Below are 26,963 nucleotides of genomic sequence, written 5' to 3'. Positions count from 1 at the left end.
TGTGATTTATCAAACGACCGTATCTCTCCAATCACAGCGTAACCCGCCTAAGACTCGCCTTCAGAGTTTACGACACCGAAGGACGCAATACGGCCAAAAAGAGGATTTTTCCCCCCCTAAAGTCAACTTTATTACCAAAATGCACCGTTACAATTAACAATAGGGGCAATGTAGACATATTACAGAAATACGCAGCGACAGAGGTTTATGAAATAAAAGTACTTATGGTTATAAACTCAAACAAGTTCAGTGAATATTTTACATTTGGAGCACGGACTTAAAAGTTTTCACAGCTTTTTGGTTTAAGGAAGTAAACAATGTTTTAAAGTAAGTTTTAATTCTAAAAGAAGAGGAATTTCTCTGTCAGAAAGTGAAACGCTGACATCCAACAGCTGCAACAACAAACTGGTTTTGTTTGGCAGCATAAAAAGTGAAAAGGAAGGAAATCAGTGGTGCTGTCAGCAGAGTAGCGGACTATTAAACTCCCGGTGAGGTTTGAGTAATTAATTTATACATTAAGATATATAAAGCCTAATAATCTATATAATATCCAAATCTTGCTATTATTATGATGGAGAGATATTATTCACCTCTTTACATTTACTAATAATGATGTCCTAGTCAGAGGAGCATGTGGCAGCGCTGATTGGAAATGTTTCTATTCGGGCAGCACCGCTGGTGTAGGAGACGCTGACGCTCCGGTGTCGGAGCTGGATAACAGTAAATAACAGAAGACAACAACATTTAATATCCTCGGCTAGTATTTTGTTTAAATAATTTCACGGTCGCAGGGTGTATTTATTTTTGGATTATGTTTTAATGATAAATGATGTAGTCTAAACATGTTTTGCTTTGTCACCATTAAAAATCAAAACATCACAGAGTTTTATCAGCTCCAGGCATCGATACTAGTATAGTCTAAGATCAATTCTCCGACTCAGACGTGTGGACTTCATGCTGACTCAAATTTGCGTACATGAGCTGAGAGCAGATGTGAGATGTGTTCGTACCCTCCGCTCACGTCCATATTGATAAATGCAGAGGCTTGCATAGAAATTATCTTAGGCCCACTTTACGATCACTTTCTGATGTATGCTGGTTTGATAAATGAGGGCCAGTGTCTTTTCAGACTGATTGACTGCATCTATCTTAATGCTTGATTACATGAAAGCCCAATGAGATGCTGCAAAGTATCTCTGATGACCTTCTTCCTACTTCAGCAGGAGGAGCTCAGTGAACAGAGGAGGGCTGTTAAACTCTCCTTCCTTTTATTCTAACTTCACTTACTTTCAGAGGTGTTGAGAGGCAGCAGCAGAGAGACACTCACAGTATCACAGGAGCACATTCACCTGGAGGACAGTTACAGTTTCTGATCTACTTTTATTTAATTTCATGTGAACCATTGTGAAACCCACAAGTACGACAATATAATGGCCACCATATTTACAGAGGTTCTCACGTCATAACATCATTCACTGGTTCAACCTCATTCTTTTTGGTTTTCCAGTGTTCATCACTCGGTGTTGTGATGGATTGGCAGCCTGCGTGAATGAGTCTATATATCTACATTTAAATGAAATCAAAATATGAACTAATGTGTGTACAGTTTTAGATTTGGTTGCATTTTTAAATGAGCACATAAACACTTGAGTTTAGAAGTTTAAGAGACTAAATTTAGCGTGCAGAGACCTCACGTAGCTCTCCCCTCACTGCACATCCTGTTGAATAGTCTGTTCTGAGTAAACAGCCTTGTTGGTTGGTCACAGGGAGGAGAAACAGCCCACCACAGCACATGTCAGTCAGTGGAGCTGTTGCATGTGGCTTTACTTGTTCTCATAGCAGACATGCAGAAGATCTTTACAAAGTGCTGTGAGACAGAAAGTTTAACATGTTCTTTTTTAACATTGAATGACTAATTGTGTCTACATAATAAAATGCTCTGTCTGTATTTTTGTTAGCCACGCTTTGGCTAGTTTCTAGATGTTGCGGACAGATGTGCAGCAGTTCCCTGTTGAAACCACTGACTGTCTGCTAATGTCTCTGTGTGTCTCAATGTTCACATGCTTCTACTGCCATGACACAAGGTCTGTTAACCTGATGCTTTTGGAAATAATAAAGACACATGCATGTTTACAAGTTTAATTTGTAATTATTGGCCACATGCTAAAAAAAAAAAAAAGTCCATTGTACAAGTAATGCATGATTTACTAAATGCAGCAATGATACTCGTCAGGATGATGATTTAAAGTCATGCAAAAAAAAATTGCAACATCCTTCAGAAATGCCAGAACTTTCAAAACTAATAGATACATTCAAACTTAAATTCTGCGTTTATGACACTTTTACAATGAAAGGGTCACTGTAGAGCTCCATCCTGACAGAGATTAACCGTCCGCCTGACAGGTGGATTTTGATTTTGAGTCAGATATAGGGGTCTACACAGTAGATGATGCAGCCTGCCAGCTCAATGGCTAAGTCAGCTCAGTTTTCATGCATCCTTGTCTCAGTTATCAACATAACGCAGCTATCCGTCATCCAGCTTGTTGACCAAAAAGTTGATGTGAGGTCTTTTTAGTAGGGCCGGGACTCGATTGAAAAATTAATCTAATTAATTAGAGGCTTTGTAATTAATTGATCGGAATTGTAGGAGCCTAAATGCAGTTTTTTGTTGTTGACAGAATAATTTAAGTTCATATGAAATAATAATAATAATAATGTTTACAATATGTACATGTTTTGATATTTACAATATATGTGGATAGATATATTTTTGTTTTGTGAAGACTGTATCTTTAATACGTCACTCTCGCAAGTTTTTGGTAATGGTAATTTGGTAGGTAAGGTGATTTGTGGTCAGTCAGGACAAGCATGGAGTGGAGCCCGATAGTTTTTTGACCTCTCTCTCTCCTCTCTATCTCTCTCCACTACTTTTTTAATTTCGTGTATAGGACGCAATTTTTATTTCATTTTGTGACATTTTATAGTTGGTATTTTTCTGAGTAAACATTCAAGTTAACAGGCTGGTCTCTGTGGATTTATTGGATGTGGACACGGGGAAGAGTGGTACGAGCGTCAGTTTAAGGCTTCACCTACAGAAATTAAACGCATTTTAATCGCATATAAATATTTTACCTGAGAATAGTGAGAAGTAATTTTTTTCATATGGATTTTTAGTATACCGCTGAATACCATATTAGCGTCCATGCTAGGTGCTATATGTTTTGCATTGAGGTGATACTTGAGGCTCGATGTGCTGCGGTGATATGCGAATTCCTTGTTGCATAGCTTGCACACAACCATGCTCTTATCGACGCTTCCATCCGTTTGTTTTTTGTAACAAAATGTCCCATCATCCACGGGGCCAACCAAAGCGTCTCATCAGCTTCTTCGTTCATGTTCACTGTGGTTTGTTGTTGTCTGAACTCATGAACGCTAGTTGGTGCTCCAGTATAATCGGTTCGCCTGAAACTCATCCAGTGAGAAACGTTCCGCGGTGCAAAAATAAGTGCGATTAAAATGCTTCAATTATTTTGACGCGTTCATTTTTGTGTAAGTAATTAATCTTAATTAACGTGTTAAAGTCCCGGCCCTACTTTTTAGTTGTAGATGTAAACTAAGGATGCTTACTGCTGGACAGCTAACAGCATAGCTCCATCGACTTCTTCAGGAAGCTGGATGCTACAGTGACTCACTTTCACCTCGAGAGGCACAACTGATATAACAAGACAGGATGGCCCGAGGGTAGCTGGTTAATATGGTAGTTTCTGTAGATATCTCTGAAAATTTAGACTTCTTTGACATAACGTCAACAACATCAGCCAACTTCTTCATCTGGCTAAATGTTACAAAATGCAACTTTAACAGCCTTGTGAGACTATCAAGTTCAGGTTATCAGGATGTTTTAGAATAACATGTAAAATACAGGATGGACAGATTTTTGGGCAGAATACATTGGTTTAGTTTGAATTTGAAATTTGCACGCAAAATTAGATTAAGATTAAGATTAATTACTTTATTAATCCCACAATGGGAGGAGTCAACCTCTGCATTTAACCCATCCTTTTTTTCTTTTTTTTTTTTTCTTTTTTTTACAGACAAGTGTACACACCATGCAAGGAGCAGTTGGGAGCACATTACTGCACCCGGGGAGCTGTGCAGGGGGGTTAGGTGCCTTGCACAAGGGAAATTCAGTTCTTGACATTTCAGTCCTGGGATTTGAACCGGCGACTCTCCAGCTACAATCCCGATTTCTAATCTCTAGGCCATGGACTGCCCAAAGTATATCGCCCCACATGGGGAGAAACTGATGAGAAGCAGGAGAAAAAAGGACAACATGCTGTTAATTTTGTTAATTTTCCTGATCATGTTATTTCAATCAATTACTTGAAAAATAAAATACATTAAATTGTTGAATTGCTTTATGTTAATGACAGATTGCACATTAATGAGAACTCTCTTCCTCTCCTATACATTAACTTGCAAATTCTTCACACCTCTATTCTGTGTGGTTTTAGCCACATTTCCTCTCACCTTCCCCCTGCAACTCTCCCTCAGACCTGCAGACTCCCGCCTACGCTGTAGCTAATGCTATTTAAAAAGTCCTCTTGATCTCTCTTTTAGTTATGACTTGGATGTCCAAATGCAGACGCTCAAATATTAAATTAAAAACATGTATCAGGTTATCTTGATATTTACACAAACAATACAAACTCTAGCTCCATGAAGGGTTTAGCTTAGCACAAAAACAGGAAGTGAAACTGCTAGCCTCCACTGAAAGAGGAAAATACAGCTTTCAGCAACTCCAATAGTGTTTTGCGAACATTTTGATATCGTTGTCCAGCAAACCATGATCACTAGTGTATTTAAAAAACTTTTGAGGTGTTGTTCTAACGCACTCTGATCCCAACTCGTCAGATACCAACACTTCGTCACTACTTCCTCAGTTAACTCCTGGGTGCAGTGACGTAAATTGCCTCCAAAATACAACATCCACTCTCGGTTTTACACAGTCCACCAGTCCAACACTGGTGTCGTTGGACAAAATCTGGGGTTAGTTTGACCTATTGGCATGACAATCAAAAAAAATATTTGAAATATTGCTTACAAAAAGTGTGTCTAAAGACAACTTTAGCTGTGGACTTCCAACACTTGTTTTTAACCAAGCACAAAACAAAAGAACTAATTATCACAGGAGGAGGAAATTCAGTCACACAGTCTAAATTAAGACATTGCTGATGAAAATACAACAACAATAATGTACATCTATTGTCAAATGAAAATGGATCACAGGTTTGCTAGATGTAGGGGGACGGGCATGTTCTACAGCCAATCACTACGATTTCCACTTTGTCAACCTTGATCACATCGTGACTACATTTTCCATTCACCAAAATGTCTGTTTCCTTTTGTTGACATAAAATGGATGTTTATATCGTCTTATATGGAGGAACTGAGAAGTAATCAAAATCAAAATATTGCCTTAAGTCAGAAGGAAAGCTTCTACTGTTGTTCAAAGACTTCCAGTACTTGTTCTTCACTAAACATAAAACACAAAAAACAGCAACCACAGGAGGAGGAAATTCAGCCACAGTCTGAATAAAGACACTGCTTTAAAAACAATCACAACCAAGAACATGAACATCTCTTATCAAAAAACCTGCAGTTTCACTTTACTTTTTTTGAATTGATATGAGACACATTTACCTGTGAATTGTTTACATCTCTTTTCTATGTGAAGAAAATGGATCACAGGTTTGCTAGATGTAGGGGGACGGGCATGTTCTTCAGCCAATCACTAAGATTTCCACTTTGTCAACCTTGATCACATCGTGACTACATTTTCCATTCGGGTGGAGGACTTCAGTCGTGCAAGACGAAAGGTGCTGCACCACAATGATCACTGGACTGGCTGCTTTGGTTCTACTTGGTACAGTGTGTAAGTACAATTCTTAACTACAGTGAGAAAGGCAAAACCACATAATATTTGCAATGACAAATTCTGTGATTTTGTATTTCATCCTCTTACCTGTGTTACGGTTTGTCTCTTCACTTCAGCTCTGATTCAAGCTTCAGAGTTTCCTCACCAGCTCCCTTTGACTGTGGTTGAACTTGGAAACACTTTGACTCTGTCATGTTCAGTTTTTGGGAATGAAGGAGGGTTGTTTTACTGGTACAAGCTGCAGTTTGGGTATATGATCCAAATAGTTGCAGCAGGAAGTTTAAAAAAAATACAACTTGAAGGACAATTTAACAACCCAAAATTATCAATAAAAAAAAACAATGCTCAGTATGTTCTTAACATCAGAAACATCAGCAAAGAAGACGAAGCGACGTACTACTGTCAAGGAGGATCTGCATACAAAATGGAGTTCATTAACGGCACACTTGTGGCTGTAAATGGTAAAGAATCTTCATTTTAATTACTTTCTTTGCTGTTTGTCAACACTAAACAACCAATGAGTTCATTCCTGCCTTTTTCTGAATCACACAGATCATAAAAATCTGCAGAAATCTTTCTTCGTGAAACAAAGTCCAGAGACTGAGTGGGTCCAGCAGGGCAACCCAGTGACTCTCCAGTGTTCACTTCTCTCCAAGAACAAAGAAAACACAGATCAGTGTCCAGCTGAACACAGTGTGTACTGGTTCAGATCTGGATCAGGAGGATCTCATCCAGACGTCCTTTACACTCACAGTGATGAACAAGAGGAAAGAAGTTGTGTCCACAGTCTGTCCAAAACTATACAGGACTCCTCAGATACTGGGACTTACTACTGCGCTGTGGTCACATGTGGACAGATCCTGTTTGGTGAAGGAACTAAAGTGGAGACAAGTACGTTTTTACAATTATTTTTTTATTATATATGCATTTAAGTTAATTTAGCCAGGTAATCCATGTTAAATATAAGGAGTATTAGTCTGTTAGCTGTCTCCCTTTTGAGCTGCATTTATAAATTGATAAGTTTTACTAAACTATATTAAACATTAACTTACATTTTGTGCCTGCTGACAAACATAATTAGCTTTCTAAATGCTAATATGGCTCTCAAAAATTATTACTCCAAAGAGCCCGTGATTAAAAAATGCTTTAAGCCTCTTAATGTCGTGTTTGTGATTCAGGATCAGAACTGGATCCAGTTGTCCTTGTTCTTGGAGTCCTGTTGGCCTGCTGTGTGACTGTTATCGTCATCCTAATTGTAATCCTAATTTTCTACGTAAATCAAAGGAAAGTTTGTGAAGGTAGGTTCTTAATCAGTGTTCGTCATTATTACACTGTCGGTCTTATGAGTCCATTACAGGAGGGAAGTTGTTAACTGTAAAACCAAAAACTGAAAGTGTGATTAAAGTTTGGTGTTTGTTCATCAGTACCGTCTAATGTGAGGATGACAACAGGAGCACCGAGGGCTTGTCATCATCTTGGACATGACTGGTCAGCTGTGGATCAATCAAATAATCTGGTAATTACTCATCGATGTGTAGCCTTAGCCTTTAGTAAAAATACACACATATTATTAAAGCATCACCCACAACAAAATAAATTAGAAGGTATGATTATAGCCAAGAGGTATAAATATAACTGACGTTGAACATGTTACATAGATTAAAATATGTTGAAATCACACTGTAAAAAAAACACACTGCTTTTCTCTTGGTCTAATATCTGAACTATTGATAATTAACATACCAACATTTTTCTGCAGGATGGTGAAGCAAAGGCAGTGTACTACGCAGTACTGGATTTCTCAACAAGGAAAGGAGGAGAATACACAACAGTGTGTGTGTATGCTGCTGTTAGAGCAGATTAGCACAACCAGCATCACCCCTCACTATCGACAAACAGGAGCTGTGCAGATATCCCCGAGTCTCCTCAGAGCTATCAACAGTGATGAAAAGCGGCTGAATACTATAAAAGCTTTGCACCCAGCTGATTCTGTGGGAGAGCATCAGATTTTTTAGTTGCTTTGTGAATTTGTTGTTGCAGCATGTATGCCAGTTTCTGTTGTCAGCATGTCTATGGACCTGTTTGCTTTTGTTGACATTAAACATGAAAAATAAAATAAAATTGTATATTGTCTGATCTTGATCATTGTATGGTAACATGCCAACCAATGCAGATGCTGCAAAGTATCTCTGATGACCTTTTTCCTACTTCAGCAGGAGGAGCTCAGTGAACAGAGGAGGGCTGTTAAACTCTTCTTCCTTTTATTCTAACTTCACTTGTTTTCAGAGGTGGTGAGAGGCAGCAGCAGAGAGACACTCACAGTATCACAGGAGCACATTCACCTGGAGGACAGTTACAGTTTCTGATCTACTTTTATTATGTGAACCAGTGTGAATCTGCGAGAAACACAAGTACGACAATATAAGGGCCACCATATGTACAGAGGTTCACACATCATAAGATCATTCACTAGTTTAACCTCTGTCTTTTTGTCGGGAGCAAGAGTTTGAGCTGTGACCTCAATTTTACCTGATCATTGAAAAATAGATTTTCTAGTGTTCATCACTTGGTGTTGTGATGGATTGGCAGCCTGCCAAATTAATGGTGAATGAGTCTATATATCAACATTCAAATTAAATCAAAAATATAAACTAATGTGTATACAGTTTTATATTTGGTTGCATTTTTAGAAATGCAGGAACACAGTTTGTTCTTTAAATGAGCACATAAACACTTGAGTTTAAAAGTTTAAGAGACTAAATTTAGCGTGCAGAGACCTCATGTAGCTCTCCCCTCACTGCACATCCTGTTGAATAGTCTGTTCTGAGTAAACAGCCTTGTTGGTTGGTCAAAGGGAGGAGAAACAGCCCACCACAGCACATGTCAGTCAGTGGAGCTGTTGCATGTGGCTTTACTTGTTCTCATGGCAGACATGCAGAAGATCTTTACAAAGTGCTGAGAGACTGAAAGTTTTTAACATTTTTAACATTAACATTTTTCTTACATTGAAAGATTTGTTCTGGCGAAAAAAATAAAATGCTTTGTCTGTATTTTTGTTAGCCATGCTTTGGCTAGTTTCTAGTTGTGGCTGACAGATGTGCAGCAGTTCCCTGTTGAAACCACTGACTGTCTGCTAATGTCTCTTTGTGTCTTAATGTTCACATGCTTCTACTGCCATGACAAGTCAAAAGGTCATTGTGAAACAAGGTCTGTTAACCTGATGCGTTTGGAAATAATAAAGACACATGCATGTTCAAAGGTGCAATTTGTTATTACTCTAAATATTATTATTATTCTAAATTTTCATTTGCATACCAGAACATTAGATTAAGATTCATTACTTTATCAATCCCCAAATGGAAATATTCAACCTCTGCATTTAACCTATTCTTTTTTTTTTTTTTTACACACAATTGAACACACCATGCACAGAGCAGAGCAGCACATTACTGTGCCTGGGGAGCTGTGCAGGGGGGTTAGGTGTCTTGCTCAAGGGCACTTCAATTTCTGACCTTTCGGTCGAGGGATTTGAACCAGCGACTGCAGCTACAAGCCAAATTCCTAACCTCGAGGCCACGGACTGCCCAAAGTCTATCGCCCCACGTGAGGAGAAACGGATGAGAAGCAGGAGAAAAAAAGAACAACATGCTGTTCATTTTCCTGATCATGTTATTTCAATCAATCATTACTTGAAATATAAAATACATTAAGTTGTTGAATTGCTTTATCTTAATGACAAATTGCACATTAATGAGAACTCTCTTCCTCTCCTACTTGCAAATTCTTCACACCTCTTTTCTGTGTGGTTTTAGCCACATTTCCTCTCACCTTCCCCCTGCCACTCTCCCTCACACCTGCAGACTCCCGCCTACGCTGTAGCTAATGCTATTTAAAAAGTCCTCTTGATCTCTCTTTTAGTTATGACTTGGATTTCCAAATGCAGACACTCAAATATTACATTAAAAACATGTATCAGGTTATCTTGATATTTACACAAACAATACAAACTCTAGCTCCATGAAGGGTTTAGCTTAGCACAAAAACAGGAAGTGAAACTGCTAGCCTCCACTGAAAGAGGAAAATACAGCTTTCAGCAACTCCAATAGTGTTTTGCGAACATTTTGATATCTTTGTCCAGCAAACCATGATCACCAGTACATTTAAAAAAATGTTGAGGTGTTGTTTTAATCACTCTCATCCCAACTCGTCAGATACCAACAGTCCTTTGTCACTACTTCCTCACTTAACTCCTGGGTGACGCAAGTTGCCTCCAAAAAACAACATCCACTCTTGGTTTTACACAGTCCACCAGTCCAACACTGGTGTTGTTGGACAAAATCCGAGGTTTGTTTGACCTCTGGGCATGACATCCAAAAAAATGTTTCAAATTTTGCTCACACACAGTCTGTCTAAAGACAACTTAGCTGTGTCCAAAAAGACTTCCAACACTTGTTTTTAACCAAGCACAAAACAACAGAAGTAATTATCACAGGCGGAGGAAATTCAGTGATGCAGTCTAAATTAAGACACTGCTTATGAAAATACAACAATGTACATCTCTTATCAAATGAAAATGGATCACAGGTTTGCTAGATGTAGGGGGACGGGCATGTTCTACAGCCAATCACTACGATTTCCACTTTGTCAACCTTGATCACATCGTGACTACATTTTCCATTCGGGTAGAAGACTTCAGTAGTGCAAGACGAAAGGTGCTGCACCACAATGATCACTGGACTGGCTGCTTTGGTTCTACTTCGTACAGTGTGTAAGTACAATTCTGAACTACAGTGAGAAAGACAAAACTATGTAACAATCTTTGCAATGACAATTAGTGTGAGCTTGTGTTTCTTCCTCTTGCTTTGTAACTCTGTGACTGTTTGTCTCTTTTCTTCAGACCTGATTCAGACTGCAGAGGTTTCTCACCAGATGTCTTTGACTGAGGTTGAAGTTGGTGGAAATGTTACTCTTCAATGTCCAATTTCTGCAATGGATGGCAATTTTTTTTACTGGCACAAGCAGTCTCCTGGATATATAGTCCAAACAGTTGCTTCTTCAGTTGGTAGCAAATTAACAGTCAGTGAACAATTTTCACGGTACACATTAACACAAGAGGGTGCTCAGTATTTTCTTACCATCAAAAATATCAGCAAAGAGGACGAAGCAACACACTTCTGTCAGAATGCGGCTGTGTATTTATCGACTTTGGTCGGTGTCACCTTCTTGGCTGTCAAGGGTAAAATATATTTTACTTTCAGTAAAACTGAGACCAGTTTTTACATTATTCCGATAATGAATCTCTTTTGATGATTATTATTATTTTATTTTTTTTTACTGAATCATGCAGATCATAATCAACAGAAATCTTTCCATGTGAAACAAAGTCCAGAGACTGAGTGGGTCCAGCAGGGCGACCCAGTGACTCTCCAGTGTTCACTTCTCTCCAAGAACAAAGAAAACACAGCTCAGTGTCCAGCTGAACACAGTGTGCACTGGTTCAGATCTGGATCAGGAGGATCTCATCCAGACGTCCTTTACACTCACAGTGATGAACAAGAGGAAAGAAGTTGTGTCCACAGTCTGTCCAAAACTATACAGGACTCCTCTGATACTGGGACTTACTACTGCGCTGTGGTCACATGTGGACAGATCCTGTTTGGTGAAGGAACTAAAGTGGAGACAAGTACGTTTTTACAATTATATTCAAATCATTTAGCCTAGTTATAATACTTTATTATATATAAGGAGTATTATTCTGTTAGCTTTCTGTTTCTGTTTCAGTTACATTATAAATTGACATATTTTACTAGATTATATTAAACATTAACTTACTGTTGGCAAACAAAATTAATTTCTAAATGCCAATGTGGTTCTCAAAATGATTACTTCAAAGAGACCATGATTTTAATGAAATAATGCTTAATGTATGTTAGGATGCGTTTGCGATTCAGGATCAGAACTGGATCCAGTTGTCCTGGTTCTTGGAGTCCTGTTGGCCTGCTGTCTGACTGTGATCGTCATCCTTATTGTCATCCTAATTTTCTACATTAATCAAAGGAAAGTTTGTGAAGGTAGGTTCGCTGCATTTTGCAAAAGTTAAGCTCTTTGAGACGCCATTCGCCAATGAAATACAATATGGACAGTGTCCAACCAGGTCACTAGAATAAATGTTGCCATTGTATGTTTCTGCAAACCACAGACACGTAGAATTGTCATTAAAAACTATCATCCAGTCACACTTGAGAAAAGCACTTCAGCCCCGACTCCTCAAAGCTTGAGTGAAATTATTCAGTATCATTACACCACTGAAGGTCTAATGAGTCCATTACAGGAGGGAATATGTTAACTGTAAAACCAAAAACTGAAAGTGTGATTAAAGTTTAGTGTTTGTTCATCAGTACCGTCTAATGTGAGGATGACAACAGGAGCACCGAGGGCTTGTCATCATCTTGGACATGACTGGTCAGCTGTGGATCAATCAAATAATCTGGTAATTACTCATCGATGTGTCAATGTGTGATAAATATTCTGCATACTCTTAGTAAAAATACAGATATCAAACAAATATGAGAAATTAACTGTTAGGGATTAGGAATATAGCCAAGAGGTATAAATATAACTCTGATGTGTGAGATGTTACATGAATTAAAATATGTTGAAATCACATTGTAAAAACTGGTTGTGTTTTTTTTTATTTTTATAGTGTAATCTTTACTCGTGGTCTAATATCTAAACTATTGATAATTAACATACCACCATTTTTCTGCAGGATGGTGAAGCAAAGGCAGTGTACTACGCAGTACTGGATTTCTCAACAAGGAAAGGAGGAGAATACACAACAGTGTGTGTGTACGCTGCTGTTAGAGCAGATTAGCACAACCAGCATCACCCCTCACTATCGACAAACAGGAGCTGTGCAGATATCCCCGAGTCTCCTCAGAGCTATCAACAGTGATGAAAAGCGGCTGAATACTATAAAAGCTTTGCACCCAGCTGATTCTGTGGGAGATCATCAGATTTTTTAGTTGCTTTGTGAATTTGTTGTTGCAGCATGTATGCCAGTTTCTGTTGTCAGCATGTCTATGGACCTGTTTGCTTTTGTTGACATTAAACATGAAAAATGAAATAAAAATGTATATTGTCTGATCTTGATCATTGTATGGTAACATGCCAACCAATGCAGATGCTGCAAAGTATCTCTGATGACCTTTTTCCTACTTCAGCAGGAGGAGCTCAGTGAACAGAGGAGGGCTGTTAAACTCTTCTTCCTTTTATTCTAACTTCACTTGTTTTCAGAGGTGGTGAGAGGCAGCAGCAGAGAGACACTCACAGTATCACAGGAGCACATTCACCTGGAGGACAGTTACAGTTTCTGATCTACTTTTATTATGTGAACCAGTGTGAATCTGCGAGAAACACAAGTACGACAATATAAGGGCCACCATATGTACAGAGGTTCACACATCATAAGATCATTCACTGGTTTAACCTCTGTCTTTTTGTCGGGAGCAAGAGTTTGAGCTGTGACCTCAATTTTACCTGATCATTGAAAAATAGATTTTCTAGTGTTCATCACTTGGTGTTGTGATGGATTGGCAGCCTGCCAAATTAATGGTGAATGAGTCTATATATCAACATTCAAATTAAATCAAAAATATAAACTAATGTGCATACAGTTTTATATTTGGTTGCATTTTTAGAAATGCAGGAACACAGTTTGTTCTTTAAATGAGCACATAAACACTTGAGTTTAAAAGTTTAAGAGACTAAATTTAGCGTGCAGAGACCTCATGTAGCTCTCCCCTCACTGCACATCCTGTTGAATAGTCTGTTCTGAGTAAACAGCCTTGTTGGTTGGTCAAAGGGAGGAGAAACAGCCCACCACAGCACATGTCAGTCAGTGGAGCTGTTGCATGTGGCTTTACTTGTTCTCATGGCAGACATGCAGAAGATCTTTACAAAGTGCTGAGAGACTGAAAGTTTTTAACATTTTTAACATTAACATTTTTCTTACATTGAAAGATTTGTTCTGGCGAAAAAAATAAAATGCTTTGTCTGTATTTTTGTTAGCCATGCTTTGGCTAGTTTCTAGTTGTGGCTGACAGATGTGCAGCAGTTCCCTGTTGAAACCACTGACTGTCTGCTAATGTCTCTTTGTGTCTTAATGTTCACATGCTTCTACTGCCATGACAAGTCAAAAGGTCATTGTGAAACAAGGTCTGTTAACCTGATGCGTTTGGAAATAATAAAGACACATGCATGTTCAAAGGTGCAATTTGTTATTACTCTAAATATTATTATTATTCTAAATTTTCATTTGCATACCAGAACATTAGATTAAGATTCATTACTTTATCAATCCCCAAATGGAAATATTCAACCTCTGCATTTAACCTATTCTTTTTTTTTTTTTTTACACACAATTGAACACACCATGCACAGAGCAGAGCAGCACATTACTGTGCCTGGGGAGCTGTGCAGGGGGGGTTAGGTGCCTTGCTCAAGGGCACTTCAATTTCTGACCTTTCGGTCGAGGGATTTGAACCAGCGACTGCAGCTACAAGCCAAATTCCTAACCTCGAGGCCACGGACTGCCCAAAGTCTATCGCCCCACGTGAGGAGAAACGGATGAGAAGCAGGAGAAAAAAAGAACAACATGCTGTTCATTTTCCTGATCATGTTATTCCAATCAATCATTATTTGAAATATAAAGTACATTAAGTTGTTGAATTGCTTTATCTTAATGACAAATTGCACATTAATGAGAACTCTCTTCCTCTCCTACTTGCAAATTCTTCACACCTCTTTTCTGTGTGGTTTTAGCCACATTTCCTCTCACCTTCCCCCTGCCACTCTCCCTCACACCTGCAGACTCCCGCCTACGCTGTAGCTAATGCTATTTAAAAAGTCCTCTTGATCTCTCTTTTAGTTATGACTTGGATTTCCAAATGCAGACACTCAAATATTACATTAAAAACATGTATCAGGTTATCTTGATATTTACACAAACAATACAAACTCTAGCTCCATGAAGGGTTTAGCTTAGCACAAAAACAGGAAGTGAAACTGCTAGCCTCCACTGAAAGAGGAAAATACAGCTTTCAGCAACTCCAATAGTGTTTTGCGAACATTTTGATATCTTTGTCCAGCAAACCATGATCACCAGTACATTTTAAAAAATGTTGAGGTGTTGTTTTAATCACTCTCATCCCAACTCGTCAGATACCAACAGTCCTTTGTCACTACTTCCTCACTTAACTCCTGGGTGACGCAAGTTGCCTCCAAAAAAACAACATCCACTCTTGGTTTTACACAGTCCACCAGTCCAACACTGGTGTTGTTGGACAAAATCCGAGGTTTGTTTGACCTCTGGGCATGACATCCAAAAAAATGTTTCAAATTTTGCTCACACACAGTCTGTCTAAAGACAACTTAGCTGTGTCCAAAAAGACTTCCAACACTTGTTTTTAAGCAAGCACAAAACAACAGAAGTAATTATCACAGGCGGAGGAAATTCAGTGATGCAGTCTAAATTAAGACACTGCTTATGAAAATACAACAATGTACATCTCTTATCAAATGAAAATGGATCACAGGTTTGCTAGATGTAGGGGGACGGGCATGTTCTACAGCCAATCACTACGATTTCCACTTTGTCAACCTTGATCACATCGTGACTACATTTTCCATTCGGGTAGAAGACTTCAGTAGTGCAAGACGAAAGGTGCTGCACCACAATGATCACTGGACTGGCTGCTTTGGTTCTACTTCGTACAGTGTGTAAGTACAATTCTGAACTACAGTGAGAAAGACAAAACTATGTAACAATCTTTGCAATGACAATTAGTGTGAGCTTGTGTTTCTTCCTCTTGCTTTGTAACTCTGTGACTGTTTGTCTCTTTTCTTCAGACCTGATTCAGACTGCAGAGGTTTCTCACCAGATGTCTTTGACTGAGGTTGAAGTTGGTGGAAATGTTACTCTTCAATGTCCAATTTCTGCAATGGATGGCAATTTTTTTTACTGGCACAAGCAGTCTCCTGGATATATAGTCCAAACAGTTGCTTCTTCAGTTGGTAGCAAATTAACAGTCAGTGAACAATTTTCACGGTACACATTAACACAAGAGGGTGCTCAGTATTTTCTTACCATCAAAAATATCAGCAAAGAGGACGAAGCAACACACTTCTGTCAGAATGCGGCTGTGTATTTATCGAGTTTGGTCGGTGTCACCTTCTTGGCTGTCAAGGGTAAAATATATTTTACTTTCAGTAAAACTGAGACCAGTTTTTACATTATTCCGATAATGAATCTCTTTTGATGATTATTATTATTATTTTTTTTTTTTACTGAATCATGCAGATCATAATCAACAGAAATCTTTCCATGTGAAACAAAGTCCAGAGACTGAGTGGGTCCAGCAGGGCGACCCAGTGACTCTCCAGTGTTCACTTCTCTCCAAGAACAAAGAAAACACAGCTCAGTGTCCAGCTGAACACAGTGTGTACTGGTTCAGATCTGGATCAGGAGGATCTCATCCAGACGTCCTTTACACTCACAGTGATGAACAAGAGGAAAGAAGTTGTGTCCACAGTCTGTCCAAAACTATACAGGACTCCTCTGATACTGGGACTTACTACTGCGCTGTGGTCACATGTGGACAGATCCTGTTTGGTGAAGGAACTCAAGTGGAGACAAGTGCGTTTTTACAATTATATTCAAATCATTTAGCCTAGTTATAATACTTTATTATATATAAGGAGTATTTTCAGTTAGCTTTCTGTTTCTGTTTCAGTTGCATTTATAAATTGACATTTTTTACTAGATTATATTAAACATTAACTTACTGTTGGCAAACAAAATTAATTTCTAAATGCCAATGTGGTTCTCAAAATGATTACTCCAAAGAGACCAGATTTTAATGAAATAATGCTTAATGTATGTTAGGATGCGTTTGCGATTCAGGATCAGAACTGGATCCAGTTGTCCTGGTTCTTGGAGTCCTGTTGGCCTGCTGTGTGACTGTGATTGCCAGCCTTACATATGTCGTGAATCGAGGGAAAGTTTGTAACCATTGCAAAGGTAGGTTAACTATATTTTACTTATATTAAGTTTAATATTCTTCTCCTGAGGTGGAGATGTCTTTGCACTTAGGTATGTCACAACTTAGAAAAGTAAAAAGCTGCAACAAAAGCCGCAACCTCCAGCACAAAGTGGGCTTGTTAGTATGTTTCCAATATATCCGATGTGAAACTACCTCTACATTCTGCAGATCGTGAGCCACAGGGCCAGGCTTGCTCTGCTCTTTCACTGGTCAACCTAGTTTGAGCAGTGGTGCTGGGTGAAACGGAGGCCAGATGCAAAAATTTTCAATGAAAGCCATTGTAAACTGTCACCATAATGACCTGAATGTATGAAATGTTGCTGTTCATACAGAACATGTGGGCTTCTTATTTGGTGCTTAGTGGTTTCCACTGCTGCAGACTATAATACTCTGTATGATGAGAGGTATTGTAAAGGAAACCAGCCTACTGGAAAAGTCTGCTTAACCTCTTTTGATGGTTAGATGTTCTTCTGGTTTTTCTCATCATAAAAGTATGAAATAGTTAACAAGAGGAAACTATACTTCATGTTTTGAAAGTTAACTAATATTTTGTAAATACATTTTTTGTTGTCACCCAAGTTAAGTCGTATCCCAATATTGTATCACAGCAGAGAATTATTGAACGCCTATTTTTGGCTGATTTCCGACGTCAGCCCTATACATGGGTGTGTATGTGACTGAGTGATCACATTTTGTTTCGGGACGGGGCTAAAGCGCCATTGTCGCTCTGAAGTTTGTTCGTATCATTCAGAGTATTATTGCTTGTTTGTATCACTGTGACCAAAGCATACAAACTACTAACAGACACAATATTCACATCATAGACGCTACCATTAACTATTCCTGTGATGCACTGTCCATAAAACCACTCTCCATAAAATTGCAAAATCGCATTTACCAAACGTGGTCAGCCATATACTAGATTTTGACCTCGTCTTGTTTAGAAGTTACATGTCATTACAAATGAGCACCTGTTTGCTGTTGAGTAAAGCACTTCATCCCAGACTTGTCAAAGCTCTTATAAAGTTAATCAGCAGATATCATTAAAACACAGAGAGTGTATTGAGCACATTACAGACTTACAATTACAGACTGTCTTTAAATGAAAGAATGACAAAAATTAAAAAATTAACCTTGTATGTATGTACATATATTCTGAAGGCTTTGTTATTTCAACAGGAGCACTGAGTTCTTCCCATAATCTTGGACACGACAGGTCAACTGTGGATCAATCAAATGATCTGGTAAATACTCAGCAGTGTGTTGTTCTATTTATTGTGTGATAAACATTCTGATAATACTCTTTCCATTTTTACATACAAATACACATTACATACACAAATTATACTCATTACACACAAGAAAAATACCATCCTTATGTTACAGCCCTAATCTCTTAAATAATTGTCATTAACACATGTTTTATTAAATCTGCAGGATGATGAAGAAAATGCAATGAACTATGCAGCACTGAATTTCTCTACAAGGAAAGTGAAAAGAGGAAAGAAGAGAGAGACGCCACCAGAGTGTGTGTACTCTGCTGTTAGAGCAGATAACCACAACCAGCACCTCCCCTCTCCGTAGACAGACCAGGGCCTGTGCAGAGAGCTCCAGCTTAGCTGTGTTCACACGTAGCTGTTTATGTCCAGCTGTCATCCAGTACTGACAGCAAACAGTTGTGCATCATTCAGAATGTGTACATTTTCTAAAAATTTGCATTCAACTTATTTTGTGGGACATCATGGTCAATATGCATGTTTGCTTTTGTTGTGGATAAATAAATGGATGCTTATGGATATTTTGGATTTGTCTTTGTATCATACGGAGACTGAAAGATGCCGTGTGTGCAGTGTGTCAGTATCATTCCTATTTTTAGGAGGTTAGAAAATTGATAAATTCTGTGTTTTGTCATAGTTGGATAGATTTCAGCAATTCTGGCAAGTGAAAATCTGCACAATAATCAACACTTGTATTTTGTCTTGTTTTTAATATTTATTCACAATTCGACAAGAGTTATCATACACAACAAACGAAAAAACAGATAGTGGTCCAGATGGATTAAAAACGTTCTTTTATTGTTTTAAAAATAAATCCTACAATGAAAATGAAACAAAATATGAGCTGGGATAAGCAGGGCCCTGCCAACCAGCAGGATATGGATGTGGAACATTGTTACCATGAATTCACTTTAGTGCACATATTCCACTCCAGTCCATTTTTAAATGTCTATTGTATAATCAAAGTGATATGAAATATTTACAGCATAATCAAATACCCTTACTGAACAAACCCTTTAGCTCAAAACTAACTAACATTAACACATCAAAGTTAGGACAAAAGTTTTATTATAGATTTTGTCTTTGTATTGTATTCAATTGAATGTAAGTCACAAACGAGTTGCAAATCATTGCATTCTGAGTTTATTACATTTTCTTCCAACTTTTTTGGAACTGTGGTTGTAGCTGAGCTTCTGGGAGGAAGTTAACAAACTTAACACTTAAAGCAGATAAAAGAAACAGAAAGGCAGGTCCTTGTACACAGTGGGCCCGAGTTCAAATCCAACTCGTGACCACTATACAACAAAATCAAAAATAATTAAAAAAAAACTACAATAATAATAAAATGGTGTGTGTGCGTGCGTGTTTTCACTATTTTAATTTGTTTTAATTGCATTGTATGGTGTATACATTGTCACAGGCTATCCCCAATTAATGGTGATTTTGGTTCTTATTTTTTTGCACCATACTGTTTGATTTACCTTACTGACATAACAAAACTCAAACATATTTTATGCAACAGTTTAAACAAAAATATACTACTTGTATGCATAACAACTTTTTTTTTCGCTTATCAAAAAAACATTGTTATATCATGTATTATCATGTCTTCAGAGGTGAAATCAAATCATCATTTAGCGACACAAACTTACATTAGCACGAAGGAGTAAATTCATTGTCTCGATTGTTTATCAATCACATATTGCCTGACATCAGTGTAGACCGTCTCTTCCTTTCTTTGACTTCTCCCTGTTCTGCCGGCTTTCCTCCTGCTAAAGTTTGGTGTACAATAAACCAAAGAGTCCTCATTTCTCTGAGGAAATAAAGTGCAAATAGAAAATGAGAGAGCAGAACACATGCACAAGTAATCTGATAAAAATTGCTCATCATTTTAAATATTCTACATATTTAAATCCTCACCTGCTGACTTTGTTGATTTCGACCTGCTGTTGCAGCATTTGTTTGCAGAGTTGCAGCAGCTGTATTATTAAAATAGATACATTTTTTAAGGATGAATTTGACTTTACTGAGATGAATAATACTGTAGGTTGGCTTACATTAAGCACAAATGTGAATCAAATGATATTAGCTTTTGGTTAATGGAGTTTAATGGATCGAGTCTCTTACCTTTGCAGCAATCACAGGACTTTTTCACGACTGCATGAACAAGGGCGGCTACAACAATCAGACTTACAGCCAAAGCAGTACACACCAGGAAGAGAACTGTATTGTCCTGTGGCTCACACGTGCTGACTACTGAAACATTATAGGAAGAAATAATTACATTTCAGGAACTAGTAATGAAGTAAAAACCTTTTAGATTAGATAATCATTTTTTTATAATAACAAAGAAGTAAGACGCAGTTACCTTCAATGTCCAGTTTTGTTCCGTTTCCGAATAATATCTCTCCACATGTGGCCACAGCACAGTAATAAGTCCCAGCATCAGAGGAGCTGACGTTCTTTGAGAAGCTGTAGACACATTTCTGTGGAGAGTGAGCTTCAGGGCTCCCCTCACATCCATCACTGCTGTTTCCTTGTGCATAAACTAAACTGGGATGAGTTTCATCTGATCCGGCTCTGAACCAGAACACACTGTGTCCTCCTGGACAGGTTCTGTGCTCAGAGTCAGAGAGGACTGAACACTGTAGAGTCACTGAGTCTCCTGGAAGGACTGGATAAGACTGGAAATCTTGAGTGATGGCAGTGATATCAGGTTCTGGTCCTGGGAAATCAAAACAAATAAACATGTTTTACTCAATTCAATGATGATACATAAAAGTAGGGGTTATTCTGAATATATCTGGAATTTCTGTGGTGTTTTTTGTTGTTGTTATATTCACCTTTGACTCTCAGGAATATTCCTTTAGAAAATGTCATGTAGCTTCTTTTCACATGAATGCAGTAGTAGACTGCAGTATCACTTAGCTGTGTTTCATTAATATGCAGAACAAATGTGCCAGGCTCTTGTTTTGCTGTAATGCGACGACTCTTCACAGGAACCCCTAAATCAGCTGAAATCGTCCCTCCTAAAGTTTCAGGAAAGGTTCCAGAAACAAGCCTGAACCAGAATAAGAAGGTAACAGACAACCTCTGACGGGCACATGTAAGAGTAACATTTTGCCCGACAGCAACAGTCTTCGTCTCAAAGTTGCGACAATCTGTGCATCCTGAAAATAAAACAAGCAGATCAATCATTGACAAAGGAGATACAGTCATATGCCTCTTCTAGAATACAAAATGACGACAACAAATGTATTATACATTGTAAATGTGACTCATACTTACGTCCAATGTTGAGCACAAGCAGTATTTGAAAAATGGTCAGCATTTTCTGTCTTTCCACGGGAGACTGCAGTTGATTTAGATTGCATCAGGAGATGATTCAGCTTAATGTAGTCGTATCAAATGGGAGGAGATAATTTCAGAACGATCTGATTGGCTTCTCCTTTATGTGCCCCTCACTGTACTACCACAGTGGAAATATCTCAACCAAAACTTTCCAACTTAAACGTCTGAAACAACAGCAGCACGCATTTGTGATCTCACGTTTGGTTCACAAGGTTTGGTACTTACAGTGGGGCGTAAACAGTCTACTGTGAAGAAAACAATGGCAACAAGGTGACTTTCTCATGGACGTAATGTCATTTGTGAACTCTTTTCCAACACTTGACACTACCACTGTACAACATAACTTACTGAATACCTGCAGATAGGTCCGTTTTACTAAATATATGTCGATATCTCTCTCCTAAATATAATTATGAGATAATGAAGTCTTAAAGGGACAATATCGGCCATAAAGATTTCTGCCTTCTCTGCAATATAATGGAACTCTATGGCACTTAGCTTGTGGTGCTTAGCAGCAATGCACAGTCTCTTTCCAGAAGTCATGACCTGGTTACTCAGACTTTTTATATGTCAGGACTATGGAGGTGACATTAGTTTACCACATGCAATGTGAATGCTCAGCATGGGCTGCTTGTGCTTTCTCACATTCAGGATTAACAGTAAAGACAGCATTAAGGAACAGGAAAAGGTTATAAGTTGTATCTTCCGTTTTCGAGTCATCTGGTTTTCACCTACAGGCGGCAGTGATGTGAAGATGATTTATAGCACTGTTCAGTGCTGTAAAGTTTTAATACACAGACATAGAACATGAAAGACCATAGAAGACACAAGAGCAGGTAAATGTTAACTGATTTTTTTTGTTGGAGTTTGATTTCTAGTTAAAGTTTTCTACTCTTTGCACTCACACACAACTATTAAAACCACTATACCACAAAGTTTGTGTCCAATGTGACCCCGGCGACCTAATGGAAGTCTCCAAATAACAGCAGGCGAAATACAAGCTTCTGCTGTTATCTACATATGTTTGCAGCCCACTGTTACTGTACAGTTTCTGGGGGAAATATAATTTATGCACACATTTATGCGTACTTAGATCACGTTTTGTGGTGGCGATATCCAGGCTCTTCTTACAGTGTTTATAGGTAAATCTATGAAAAAATAACGTACTGCGGTTTGTAGGAAATTAACTAAATTTTTGTTTGTTGAGAGGCGACGACCTCTAGTGGCTGTTACAATTGTGACGTGAGCCGAACAGGAAGTCTCACTCACACCTATGGGCAACTTAGAGTCACAAATTAAACCTAAGTTCATGTTTTTGGACTGTGGGAGGAAGCCGGATTACAGCTGATACGTAATGAACTGTATGTCCAAGAGCGAACTGGGAACTGGCTGTGAGCGTAGCACTTTAGTATTAGCCTACTATTTTTAAGTAGCTGAAATTATTCCCCCTTTCACCCTTGCTATCATTAAATATCATCAAAAAAATAAAAACGGGCCTGAAAATGATAGAAATATCCTGACAGCTCTGTTGGGGCTTGGAGTTCATCTATAAGTTCTGCTTTCACAACCCCGTATGAAGCTGAGACTCTGTGTAACAGCTGAACTGTTATAGGCGTACACGCGTTACACACACACACACAGGCGTCCACTGCGTTCGCTCGTGGCACTTTTCACCCGTCACCCATGTTATCTGGTGTACTCGCAATACGCGTGTCTGTAAGCACGCCTATTAACCAGACTTTATGCTGGCACAGGCGACGCATTCTAGGCGTTTAAGTATAGTGTGCTGGCATAAAATACCCCTCATACACATATGCCACTGCCACACACGCACGCACACATGCCACTGCCACACACACACACACTCACACGCACGCACACATGCCACATGCCACTGCCACACACGCACGCACAGACATATGCCACTGCCACACACACACACATACTTTGAGGTTAAAGGGCATAGTTTGAAATCTCTGAAGAATCTCATCATAGTGTACACACACCGGCAGAAGCCCCCGTGGCCCTTTCAGAATTTCCCCAGAGGAAATTTTCTAGTTGCATTATGTTAGTTAGCATTAACCTGCTCTTGTGTCTTCTGTGGTCTTTCACATTCATTGTCTGTGTATTAAAACTTTACAGCACTGAACAGTGCTACAAATCATCTTCACATCACTGCCACCTGTAGGTGAAAACCAGATGACTCGAAAACCGAAGATACAATCTATACACCTTTTCCTGTTCATTAACTCATGTCATATATTTATAAAAACTATGTTTTTTTATGACAAATCCAACAGCCATGCCTGGGATGGAATTAGTTTTAATTCATCACATTCGTTTTTTTGAAAAAAAGAAAGACAGATTATGACATTGGATCAGAAGAAAGCCAGAGTGGACATCTTAAAGAACCCAGGACAAACTAAAATGCCGCACATCAACAGTAATGACTCGCCCACTCTGTCTGTCAGTCATCTGTAGTGAAAAACATCAGCAGGAAGAGTACAGCAGACAGGGTGGGGAGGACTGTTACACCGTCCACTATGTTGACAGTGTCTTGTACAATTCAGAGTTTCATATTCAATACACTGTACAGTTAAATAACCTTGGGAAAAAAACAACCATAAAAGACTTAAAATAAATAAATTTGTATGCTGCTTTGTATTTTCTAGTGAGTTTTTGTGCACCGCTATGCATCAACAATTACCGCTAACAAACAAATGACGCATGGAAAGTTGAGCATAGTTGTGGTTGGGCTGCCAAAATAAGGTGTGATTTCAAAACCCCTTCTGGTTCTTCGTCTTTCGAGGTAGAATGTAGGGGGGTATGCAGTTAGCAAAACTTTAATGAGCAGGAAGGTCATACAAACCAAGTCAGTGACGCAGTATTTCAGTCATGTATTTTTCTGTGGTTAATGTTGTTGAGAGAAAGGAGTGCTACACATTTACAGGTCGAACACAGATCTTGGTGAAGGTGCAGTATATCCATGTTTCTACTGATGCAAAGCTATGATGAGAGTGAAACTGATCTTTGGTTAATGTGTTCTCAGAGGCAGCTGCTATGTCTGCAGGGCAGATGGGAACATGTGTGGTGAACTTGGTGGCAAAAGAAAGCCCCCTCTTCCCCTTTCCTTTGAAGTGCAGTGCACGGTGCGTGTAGCACATGGTGTGTTATAAAATACATTTGAAAAATCTGTAACATTAAGCATTGGTGTAATAAGCTAAAAAACAACAAAAAACAACAACAGGTACAATGAAAACAATCGGGTTCCAATCTGGGATAACTACAATTATCTTTCCGCCTCAAGTAGCACTTCCCTTCTTAGACCTCCAACCTCACTGCATATCCTGTTGACACCCACAGGCAGGTTTATTCTGAGTAAACAGCTTCAGTGGTTGGTCAAAGACTGAGAAATGGCCCACCACAGCTTATGTCTGTCAGTGTAGCTGTTGCATGTGACTTTGCTAGTTCTTTTTAATGCAGCTGTGCTGTAAGACTAGAACAACAGTAGTGTCAGAAATGTAATCACAACATAAAAAGCTACAATGTAATTTGTTACTGTCCCAAACTGCATCAGATCTAACTCTTGTCCGGTAGAACAGTCCAGTATTGATAGCAAACAAATAGTCCTGACATGCCAGATACAAATCCTGATTAAACTAAATCAAACAAACCCAGTCAGAACTTTTCTATTAAACTTTTCTAGCAAAATCCTTTAAATAAGGACAAGAAAATGCCAACAATAAATTCTCGTTATGCAAATCTTTAAAGTGATGTGATGAGAAGTTTTTTTTTCTTTGTGTCACAGGTTTCTTTGTTCTCTGGTTACACAAGTACACAGAGTCAGAGATCACTTAAGGCAGTTTACTTACACAGGCAGGTTTTTTAAAAACAGTAATAAATGCTGGGGGTGATGAAGGGGCACAGTATTTTAAAAGAGTCTTTACCAGGGGTTCCAAAGCTGTACGGGCAGTCTTTTACTCCTCCTTGACTGCAGGTAATGGGGGAACAAGGTAGTCCAGCCAGCGCCTTATCTATTTGGAAGGTGATTAGTGTTAAGGATAAATCAGTACACTGCAAAACACAAAAAAAGTCTCTCCTGGTGACTTTGTGACATTTGTTGCTCTTCTGCCTGTACACATCAGTGCTTTACATGGTGCCTTGTATTAGCCAGTAATGCAAAAAACAGTCTCTTTAAAAAAAAGTCAGAATGGCTGTGGTTGTAAACAAACCTGCTAACAAGTGCAGATGAAAACTCATGTTGCACCCAAGCAGCAACCTCCAAGACTGAAAAATGAAGCCAAAAACTGTAGTTCCTCAAATGGCCACTTGAGGCAGACTCCAATGCTAAAATTCCAAACTTTTGTTTCGATAGCAAATTTCCCCCTTCATGACTGTACCAGGGGAGATTTATATATATATATATAAACTTGATTCTCTTTATTCTATTATAAGGTTTACAGTTATGGAAAGGGCTCTGAGTGACAGGTGGGTTTGTTCGTTCTGCCTCAGCTCACTCACAGCCGCTCTTTTCCCATATTTAGATATTTAAAATATATTTAGCTGGGTGTCAGGCACGGCCACACTGAGCAGGAACCTCCGATGGCTTCTAATGGATCCTATGGGTGATGTCATGGAGACTACATCCATGTTTTATAGTTCACAGCGTAGAGAATTAATGTGCAAAAAAAAGTAAAAGAGTCTGTGGTGGCTACAACTTGTCCTTTCCTTCCAATTAGTTGTTATATTTTATATTTTTAGAAAGATAGTATTTCATTTTTATTGTTATTCCTGATAAACTGAGTGTAATTAGGATGGATAAGTCATTGGTACTAATTCTGTACCTCCAATGCAGTGCTGTTAGTCTAACAATTAAAAAAATACAAATACAAACGCATCTGATTTTTAATACAAAAGAAAGGTGATAAAGGTTGGGTAAATTTAGTGCCATGTTTTAATTGCCTGCATTTAAATAACACATGATAAAATGCCCTCTTGGGTGCCCTTCCAGTGGAGAAAACATGATTTAGTGCCGTTCCAGGAAAGAAAATGTGAAGAAGTGCTCTCTAGGGTGCCTTTATATGGAGACAATATGATACATTTTCCTGCAGTGTGGCCTTAACATGAAGAAGAAGCGATACAATGCCATAAAGACTCATACATGCAATAAACCAGCCTGAGTCTGCCACTATGATGATACTTTATAAACCTTGATCACTCCGTGTCTAGTGTCTGTGTCAGTGCTGGAGAATGGTCTGGCTGCAGCCATTATCATTCTGCCACAGTGGGAAAAAA

The 26,963-nt window shown here is 38.6% G+C and overlaps 3 protein-coding genes and 1 long non-coding RNA gene across 4 annotated transcripts; 3 read left to right on the top strand and 1 right to left on the bottom strand.

The window, feature by feature from the left end:
* The first annotated feature begins 5,861 nt into the window (after positions 1-5,861).
* Positions 5,862-9,831, top strand: LOC131981374 (signal-regulatory protein beta-2-like). Its single transcript, XM_059345650.1, has 6 exons — positions 5,862-5,935; positions 6,055-6,399; positions 6,491-6,829; positions 7,117-7,236; positions 7,363-7,454; positions 9,751-9,831. Exons 1-6 carry the CDS (start codon positions 5,893-5,895, stop codon positions 9,829-9,831), a joined length of 1,020 nt encoding a protein of 339 aa, XP_059201633.1. The 5' UTR covers positions 5,862-5,892.
* A 799-nt stretch (positions 9,832-10,630) lies between these two features.
* On the top strand, positions 10,631-18,624 carry LOC131981372 (uncharacterized). Its single transcript, XM_059345649.1, has 6 exons — positions 10,631-10,706; positions 10,836-11,174; positions 11,286-11,621; positions 16,902-17,018; positions 18,220-18,284; positions 18,478-18,624. Exons 1-6 carry the CDS (start codon positions 10,664-10,666, stop codon positions 18,622-18,624), a joined length of 1,047 nt encoding a protein of 348 aa, XP_059201632.1. The 5' UTR covers positions 10,631-10,663.
* Positions 11,878-13,002, top strand: LOC131982145 (uncharacterized). The gene is made up of 3 exons (XR_009395361.1): positions 11,878-12,009; positions 12,337-12,428; positions 12,708-13,002. It is a non-coding gene; the product is annotated as an uncharacterized LOC131982145 (long non-coding RNA).
* A 1,365-nt stretch (positions 18,625-19,989) lies between the features above and the next one.
* On the bottom strand, positions 19,990-21,648 carry LOC131981371 (uncharacterized). The gene is made up of 6 exons (XM_059345648.1): positions 21,606-21,648; positions 21,161-21,487; positions 20,686-21,042; positions 20,445-20,573; positions 20,238-20,296; positions 19,990-20,130 (listed from the first exon to the last, which is right to left on the bottom strand). Exons 1-6 carry the CDS (start codon positions 21,646-21,648, stop codon positions 19,990-19,992), a joined length of 1,056 nt encoding a protein of 351 aa, XP_059201631.1.
* Positions 21,649-26,963: the final 5,315 nt, after the last annotated feature.

This window comes from Centropristis striata, chromosome 12 (assembly GCF_030273125.1).
Source record: "Centropristis striata isolate RG_2023a ecotype Rhode Island chromosome 12, C.striata_1.0, whole genome shotgun sequence".
NCBI classification, from domain to species: Eukaryota; Metazoa; Chordata; class Actinopteri; order Perciformes; family Serranidae; genus Centropristis; species Centropristis striata.
Note: the sequence above shows the minus strand (reverse complement) of the source record. Positions and strands in the feature narration are given on the sequence as shown.